Genomic DNA, 9,552 nt, shown 5'->3' on the forward strand with positions numbered 1-9,552 from the left:
ATAGCACCAGCAGCTTCTGAGTTGGAGCATCCCTGGTTTATTGTTCACCAGACCCGTCATGTTCTCCAGAAGATTCCTCCCCACTGTCACGACTCTTGCAAGTGCAACGCAGGTACACCCAGACACACATCACACAGCCTCGCAATCACAATCTTACAAAGATTGATCCCGACGAATGCGACAAATATCCTCACGAAAAATATATATATTAAAAAAAGAAGGAAAAATGAATAATAGTAAGAATGATTGCGTGTTTACCCGATATTCTCATTTCAAAACGGGAACAGAAGCAAAGAATGACAGGAAAAAAAACAGAAAAACAAAACGTTTTTAATTCCTTCCTATACACAGACGACGACCCTGGGCTTGTTCATGTATGGACAATTTTTTTTTCTGCCTTTCTTTTTCTCCTTTCTTTTTCTGGACACACCAACAACCACCGAGTTTACATCCCCCCACCTGATTCATTCATTATTATTCTCATAATAAACAAAAAAGAAAAAAAACAAATAATAATGTGGGCGGCTTCCTCCCTCTCCAGCGCCAGCCCATCATCAGTTCGTTCGTCTTTCGGTATCATGGAGTTCCAAATCCTTTCTCCGTCTACTGGCAGCTTGCGAATCGCGATCGCTGACCGAAGAGCCCAGCCATTTGGCACGTTGCTTCTAACAATTTGCCTGCAAGGTGTTTAGTTGGGGAACAAAAGCGTGAGACTAACTGCATGGTTAAGAAAATAATGACACCGACATGGTGCCCAACAGAAGAAATAATACTTTGGTAGAAAGTAGCAAGAATAAACACTAGATTATGCTGTAAACAGATAACCTGTCAAATCAGCAGGACAGCACCCGATGCCTAATAAATATTTATGCCAAAGAAAACTTGCAGATTTTAAAACATATATACTATTTTTTTCATGCTTAAGGAACATGACCCTGGCCGATGGTAACTTGGCTTCGAAGGCTACAAGCAGAAACGAAGAAAAAACATCTATGCAAGGTGGGATGGGTCTGCTATCAAAATCACGTGGAACTGAAAATACAGGGTGGAGACTGGAGATTACCCAAAAAAAGCTACAGACTAAACGTATCAAATTATGCAATCAGCATTGCCATGTTGCAATCCTAGAATATCATTGAGAAACAATCTCCCATCCCAGATCATGACGCACGGGCAACTGGAAGAGAATCTTCCCAGTTTCAACAGCGCAGAACTGGCCCAGTGAATTTTAGGTCCCTGCCCTTCAGACTCATTCCTAGAAGGTTTTGGTATATTCCTGCTCCCAAGTTACCAATCTTGAGTAGCCATCTGATTTCACGATAAATGCTAACCAAGGCCTACAGAGGTTTAGTGGCTTGGATTGAACTGAGCTTAATTCAGCTTATTATATGTATGTTTTTGAGGTTCTCCCTCCCTAACACAGGCCAGATTTTGATTTCGTTCAGTTATCAATTTCTTCAGTCTGAACACTACCAACTATTGCTATTTTCCCCTACAAGGCACACAATTTGGCCTTGCCCTACCTCTAAGCATAACTAATTTATTTAGCTACTATTCCACCGAAACTATGACAAGAAGGACGTGACAGAGGCTTCGGCATGAGACTTTCATGCTTTGCAAAAAGGCAAAATTGTTGCTCATGTGTCATGGGTTAAAGGGTAGTGTTGCTTGCAGTCCCAGGAACGGCATCAGCCATCAAACATATGCTGAAGGCAACTACCCACCAATATATGCTCAACCATCACTATTGTTTCAGTTCACATCCATGTTTTCACGGTGGTCACACGTTGGCCAGTACAGATGTTGAGCATTTGTAACACATCATATAAAAAACCTTCGAAACTACAGTAATATTGGTTGGTTCACAGACAGTCATGGTAGAAAATGTCCAAACGGGCACCGACAGTCCCATACGCCCTCCAATAAGGCCATGTCAATTGGATAGTAAGGAACCCTAATTGCTGCTTCTATTTTATGCCAACGCCTTCGTCTTTATTCTACTACCCGGTACTCATCACCCACCAACTGATAAATTATTAATCCTGGCCGCTAGGATCGGAACACTCACCGGTACCCTCACCGACAACATTCTGACCGCTAACTGATCAGCTCGCGTTGATTGATGTTAACAATCAGTTGCAAAATTAATCTACAAACCTCCCCCAATCTAGATTACGAGCTGTAAATTTCGGTGCTATTATTGAAACAAGGACAATGTGGTGGGCTACTTTTGAGCAATCTGTAATGATACGAGCAGGACGGAAAGGACCAGGTCCAGATCTGAAGGTAGGTACTGACCTCGCCGGAGCTTGATCTTCTTCTTGTTGGTGACGATGGCAGGAGGCTTCCTGTTCGGGTCGGCGGTCTGTGTGGCCTTGGTGTCATCCGGCGCGAACAGCACGGCGTCAATGCCCTGCACGGAGATCCTACCGTCGGTGTAGATGTCCGGGTCGAAGAGGTAGGCGGAGCCCTCGCCCTGGCCGAACTTGACGGAGCCGTCGGCCTCCCGCGCCACCACCTTGTGCGGCAGCCGCAGCGTGTCGTAGCGCACCTTGCCGAAGCGGCGCACGGCGTTGTACATGGACTCCTCGGTCTGGTACTCCGGGATCATGTGGTAGTAGAGGATGTTCTCCGGCGACCCCGGCTCGCTGAGCTGGTCCGTGGTGAGGCGCGCCATGGCCTCGTCGTTGGGGGCGAGCACGGTGAGGACGTAGCCCTCGGAGACGAGGCGGCCCATCTCGGTGGCGAGGGAGGTGAGGTTGACGAGGATGTCGGCGAGCTCGTTGTAGCCGCCGTAGAGGAGCAGCGTCTGGATGAAGTCCTTGACCTGGCTGTGCCCGTCGAAGTGGTGCTTCCCGGAGCCCGGCCCCGGCGCGGGCGCGGGCGCGATGGAGGGCCCGGGCGCCATGGCGTCCCAGATCGGGAGCACGGGGGGCGCGCCGGGGGGAACCGGCGACGCGGGCTTCTTGAGGCGGTGCGTCCTGGGGTCCACCTCGGGCGCGCCCGTGGGCAGCACGGCCGAGATCGCGGCGAGGCTGCGGCGGCGGTTGAAGTCCTCCTGGACGGAGCGCGGGACGAGGAGGCGCTCGATGCCGTGGATGACCCCGTCGGGCCTGAGCACGGCGTCCGGGCGCGTGACGGCGGCGTGGCCGACGCGCATGCCGGTCCCTGCCGCGGCGAGCTCGACCTCCTCGCCGGAGAGCGTGGGGTGTGAGGCCGCGGGCCAGGCGTTGGAAGGCAGGCGCGAGGGGAGGACGTGGTAGAGCAGCAGCGCCTGGAGCGACTTGAGGTTGCGCGGCTCCAGCAGGAAGCGCTTGAACTCCGGGTCGAGGTCCCGCTCCAGCGCCTCGTTCCGCGGCGCGAAGATGGTGACGTTGTGCTTCCCGACGGCGTCCTCCAGCGTCTGCAGGAGCAGCGCCTTCTCCACCAGCTCCGCCAGCTCCGTGTAGTGCGAGTCCAGCAGCGCCACCAGCACGGAGTTGGAGTTGACCCCGACCGCCGCCGCCGCCACGCCGGCAGAGCCGGCAGCGCCGGAGCCGGAGCCGGCGGCGGGCAATGTGGGTTCCTGCGGCGCCGTCTCCTCGGCCGCCGCCTCCGCCCCCGCCAGGAGCAGGAGGAACAAGACAAGGGCGCCGTGCACCGGCGCGCCCATGCCTGCGCGCGCGGCCTCTGCTCCCTGCGGATTGCTCTGCCTCCTCCTCCTCCGCCGCCGCTGCTCGGAGCTCGGTGGTGCGTGTTGCGCTGCCCTCCTCTGCGCTCTAGCCCTCTCTCTTGTTCCCAGCTAGGTCGATTTGTTGGCTGGGGAAGACAGCGAGAGGATGGAGTAGTAGGCTAAGCTAAATGGAGGTGGGTGGTGTGAGCCTTTCTTTTGGGCGTGCTGTTTTTCCACTTTGTATGTAGAGAGAGAAAGGAGGGTGAGGTGTGTGTGAGAGAGCTTGCTTATAAGTGAGGAGAGAGAGAGAGAGAGAGGTGGGGGAAGCAGAGCCAGAGCCAGCCAACCGAGCCGACGGAAGGGAGACTTTGACATTTCATCCATGGTCAAAAACGGGTTTCGCATTATCATCTTTGTCATTATAAAACTAGTCTAACCTGCTGAAATATATTTTGAATAATTTTAATTCGTGGGAAAAAAAAGACACCTCCTTCTACTTCTGCCCTTGTCTGTCATCGAAACGGATCGAACACAAAACGGATCGGCCCTCTCCTCCATCCCAGCGGCATCAGCCGGCAGAGGCCTGCTCCCCTCCAGTGCCCTATCTCGTGTCCCCGACAGCCGCGCCCCCTGGCGACCGCGCCCCCCCGGCGAGCCGCGCTCCGACGGCTGCGCCCCCCAGCGGGCAGCGCCCTGGCGGCCGCGGCGTCTCGCCGGCCCCGGCGGCGGTCCTCGCGGCTCCGGCTGGCCTCGGTGGCAACCCTCGCTGGCCCCGGTGGGCTGTGCCACTGTGGCCGCCCCTCCGACAGTCTGCACCCCGACGAGCCGCGCTCCCATCGGCCGCGACCCTGATGTCCGCGCTAGGATTCAAGAGATTTGTGATTTTATTTTCACAGCTCTGCGTTCTTGTGTTTTCTGTGTGTTTTTCTCCTCTCCTGTTCGTCCTTCAATTGGTCGATTTAAGGGCGTTTTTGTTCGTTCTTTTTTAGTCGATTCGAGCAAGGATATGTGCCGATCAAATCCCCCAAGTGATTCAACTAATTTGGTACAGGCTCGTAGATCGATCCAATTTTCGGTTTAGGGTGAAAACCTCGTTCTTGCCCCAAATCTTGCATTTGCTAGAGTTTAAGCTGAAATTGGGCGATGATCTCTTAGAGTATGCTCACCAACTCCCTTGTGATGGTCTGTGCAATGTTTGGGAGCAATTCGTTTTGATTTCGACCGGTTTCATCGATTTTTGTGCTCGCCCCTTCTCTGTTCGTGCGCTCGTGTTCGTTCTGTTCTTGCGTTCGAGCTCCAGATGGCCGCATCGGTGTGGGCTTCGTTAGTCACCGATGCAATCAGGCACGGTGTGGGCGGCGTGGGGAAGGCCTCTGCCGGCTGATGCCGCTGGGGATGGAGGAGCCGATCCGTTTTGTGTTCGATCCGTTTCGGTGAAAATAACAGGAGACAGGGGTAGAAGTGGAAGGAGGTGTCTTCTTTTTTTTCACGGATTAAAACTATTTAAAATGTATTTCAGTGGGTTACATCAGTTTCATAATGGCAAACGAGCGAAACCACTTTGAGAAATGATAAAACTGCCAAACCCGTTTTTAACGATGGGTAAAATGCCAAAGTCTGGACGGAAGGAGAGAGAGACGTGAGACGCGGTGTGGTGGGTGGGGGCAGCGCGAGGGCACAGGCTGGCATGCGGGGCCGGAGGGGGGTGGCGGAGGGAAGTGTCGGTGTGCGCAGCGGCGGCCACGCACACAAGGTTCGCGTGTGCGTAAGCAGGAAAAAGGCGGGACGCAATGGTGCGGTCGGGCCGTCGGGGCCGGGCCATGCCCGTGTTCGTCCGTGTCTCGCTGCGGGCGACGAGGCGGGAGAGGCAGCCAGGTGGCCGAGACCGAGGGCCCCAGGCGGCGGCAGGCGGCGGGCGGGCGAGCGCGGCGACGCCGCGGATGTCCGCGGTTTTCGCCTCCGCGCGCGACCATTTATGCCGGTTTCGGGCGCTTTTCACGGTGCCCGCCAAGCTTTTTGAGCCCCTTGCGGATTGGGGGGCATTCTACGGTCGACACGGATTCCTGTGTGCATTGGTCGGCGTATGAGATTTTGGGCTGAAAAGCCTGCGGTCAAAAGTTTATTCGCAGCTTGTACGTGTGACATGTCCGTATTTAACCGCCAGATTACGTGACAGTATGAATGATTCTAGCAGTACTTACATGCTGAGTTCACTCTGCTGCAGGGGGGCTAAAATACGTTGCATAGCATGTCTCCCAAGTAAAACGGACTCGGTTTGCTTGCTTTGCTAGACCCTGGCCGTGGCCTGGCCTGGCCGTCCTCCACTCCTCCGTCTGTGCTACTGCTTCCGGCCGGGGCTCAAAAAGAAAATGACCAACGCCTTGTTCGTTTATGCTAAAATTTGGTTTATGCTAATGCTTATTTTGATATATTGTGAGAGAAAAATACTGTTTCATGACTGAAAAATAGCTTAAGCGAACATGGAGCAAGTGATCGAGTGCGTTCCGATTCCTCTCGTGAAAAACAAATGGGTCTCGGTAGGTGCAGGTTGCCAGCAGAGCCCGGATCAAGGAGGGACGAGCTTCTTTTCCATGCTAGAGTATGTTATCATCTTCTTTTATTGTTGAGGTCAAAGAAGACTGCAAGAGCTTTTTGCTGCGGCATGTGCATTTCGCCACGGGGTAATTAAGACGCCCTAACCACTGGTCTCTCTACTACTTGCCCTCGTTTACCTGCAAGTTGCGATACCAACAAGGCAACAAGTCAATGAAGGCTGAGGACTGAGGAGCATGCTAAGGCCAATGATGCAGAGCAATGAGCTGCCTGTGTGGCACTATGGGTGTTGTTTTATTGCATGCGGAATTGCAGATGCAGCACATACAAGCTCTGTGTGGTCTCCTTACTTTCTCGTGCGTCAGATGCGGAGAAGGAGAATAGAAGATTAGATATATCATGCATTTGAGTAGTTAAACGTCCCTCGGAGAAAGACAACCCACCTATATATATAACTAATGCCCCATTGCCCCTCCATGATTACTAGGCTAAGCTAGCTAGGCCAATGATCGGTGGCTGATCCACGGTCTAACATAAACCTACAGCTTGTGATTTTTCAACGATATCGTACAATAGTTTTTTTTCTACAGGAAGTGGGCTGTACGGTGTGTGGCATTAGCAGAGCAGATCACCACGTTTTTCGGCGTTGCAGCACGGCATGCACAACGCAGCAACGACATTAGCTTTGGCGATACTGCGCTAAACGTGGCTTAATGAGGGCTCCGTTGGCCGGTCGCCATCGCCGATTGTACGTAAGGATCGCCGGTGCTGCGCAGCCCAAAACGGCGATGGATTGATCGGTCATCAATTGGTTTGGGTGCTGCACTGCACTGCACCCAAAAGGAACTCGCAGGACAGTACCGTACGAGCTGATCCTATCCTTGACAGATTCGATCTCGAAGAGGGGAAAATGATGCTAATACACGGCATCGGCAAATGCCTGCACAGAATCATTGCTTAACCGTGTAAACGAGGTGTTACATTACATCGAGCAATTGGTAGGGGTTTCTTTTCGGTTTTGGTGGTTGGATTGCGGGGTGTTCGATGCGGTGACTAAAGTTTAAGAGATGTCACATCGGATGTCACATGGGGTGTTCGGATACTAATAAAAAAATAAATTACAAAATCTGTCAGTAATTCGTGAGACGAATTTATTAAGTCTAATTAATCCGTCATTAGCATATATTTACTGTAGCCCCCCCCCACATTGTCAAATCATGGACTAATTAGACTTAATAAATTCGTCTCGCAAAGTAGTCTCAATTTGTGCATTTAGTTTCGTAATTAGTCTATATTTAATACTCCATGTATGTGTCTAAACATCTGATGGGACATCGACTAAAGTTTAGGAGGTGGAACCCAACACCCCCTTATTGACTTATTATCATACGCCATGTTCGTTTGGGCTTTGTCGGGTACCTTAGAACGGGGTACCCCGAGCGAACAATCGAAGGGGTCGCTTAAGTCCCATCGAAAATAAAGCTAGAAGGTAAGCCGTGGGTCCCTCACCCGCCACGATCGGGCCCACCGAGCCCTCCGCCTCGCCTCGAGCCTCGCACGGGAGGTCTCGGCGTCCTGACGCAATCTCCGCCCCGCGCGAGGCTCTCCATGGGAGGCCTCGGCAGGGAACACAATCTCCGCCTCGCGCGAGGCTCTTCGCACGAGGCCTCGGCAGGGGGTGCATTCTTCGTATCGCGCGAGGCTTCGCTCTCCGTCTCGCGCGAGGCCTCATTCTCCGTATCGCGCGAGACCAGCTTACCCATAGTCCGTCGCCCCCGCCTCGACCGACCCTCCCGACAGCGCGTCATGTCTCATTAATATTTCAACCACTCCCGCAATCTCAGCCGGACGATGGTTCGACGTCACAGAATGGCCAACGGGACCCAACGTCGCATCAACGCCATACCGGCCGGGACAGGGCACGGCGGGGATTACCGGCCACTGTGTTCTGACGCTGTGCCCACGATCAACGCCCACACTGCACTGTGCCCCGCGATCCCCGCCTCAAAAACAACGCGACATGGACAACTTGCCCCGGGTTATCACCGCCTCCAAGCCGGCGCACCAGATCAGCTGCCCACTCGGGGCCTCGGCACTATGCGCCAAGGTCTCGGCTATCTCGGGGTTTGTGCCCGCCGAGACCCCCCACTACGGTGCAGCCTCAGCCTCGCGCACAGTCCGTCCACAGCGGATTGCACGTCCACCGCCGCACCCACTCCGGGGCAGTCCCAGGGCTCTCACGACGCACAGGATCGGATGGGACTAGCACGCCGCCCCAGTGCTCCAAGGATGGACCACTCCGACGACCACGCCGCCACAGGAACAGGCCACAGGGCTCAGACATGCCGCCCCTGTTGGCACGACGCCGCATAGTTAAACACATGTACTATCCTTGTCCTCCCTTCAACTATAGAAGGAGAGGACTTGGGCCACTTAGGAAAGGGGGAGAAAAAAAGGAGGAACACATTGTAACACACGCACACATCACAGCTGCCTGAGAGCAACGTCTCAGACGGCCCACACGACACCTTGTCGAGACCTAGGACTAGCTCCCTCTCTCCCCTAGCTTATAACCCCCTACTACGAGCACTTCGGTGCAAGGAATACAAGATCGATCTCTCAGACTGGACGTAGGGCATCGATTGCCTGAATCAGTATAAACCTTGTGTCTCTTTGCATCACCATCCGGAATCGGGAGCACGCAATTCAAATTCACTAGTTGGTTGAGGACCCCCCCCCGGTGCAAAACACCAACAGTTGGCGCGCCAGGTAGGGGCCTCTGCGTGTCAGTTTTGTCATCCCAACAGGTCCTGGATGGCAGACCCCTCACCCCATACGACCATTGCGTCTCGGCACGGTGGTTTGGTTTGGGAGCCTAGAGTTCATGTCCCTAGGGCATGAGTACGACATGGTACTCACTCCTCGAGCCCCACCAACCGACGATGAAGTCACACACCGGCAACCTAGGCGCAGGCGGCGCTCGGGCGGCCGCCCTCGCCGCGCTCGCCAGGCATGACGCGAGCAAGACCTCCCCGACGCTACGCGAATCTGGGGTGGCACGCCGCTCCCCGCCGATATCCTATGACCAGCTATTGGCACAAGGTCCCTGGCTGGGGACCTGTCTAGCCTGAGCTTGGATAAAGGAAAATCGCTGGTGGCACGCGGTGATGCCCAGTCATCAAGATCCGCTCCACCACTCCCTAAGGAGCCGATCCCGGTGGAGCAGAGTCGGGCAACGGCACCATCCCCATACCCCTTTGGGTTGAGAAATGCCGCCGCCTCTCACGCCTACGCTTACACTGCCGCTCACGAGGATCCCTCGGAACACCGTCAGCGCTTCGCTCTTG

General features: G+C 54.3%; 1 protein-coding gene across 1 annotated transcript; it reads right to left on the reverse strand.

Annotated features, from left to right (window-relative positions):
* Positions 1–231: 231 nt before the first annotated feature.
* LOC136477163 (fasciclin-like arabinogalactan protein 16) lies at positions 232–3,893 on the reverse strand. The gene is made up of 2 exons (XM_066475257.1): positions 2,299–3,893; positions 232–677 (listed from the first exon to the last, which is right to left on the reverse strand). Exons 1-2 carry the CDS (start codon positions 3,650–3,652, stop codon positions 604–606), a joined length of 1,428 nt encoding a protein of 475 aa, XP_066331354.1. The 5' UTR covers positions 3,653–3,893; the 3' UTR covers positions 232–603.
* Between the last annotated feature and the right edge of the window lie 5,659 nt (positions 3,894–9,552).

This window comes from Miscanthus floridulus, chromosome 1, assembly GCF_019320115.1.
Source record: "Miscanthus floridulus cultivar M001 chromosome 1, ASM1932011v1, whole genome shotgun sequence".
NCBI lineage: Eukaryota > Viridiplantae > Streptophyta > Magnoliopsida > Poales > Poaceae > Miscanthus > Miscanthus floridulus.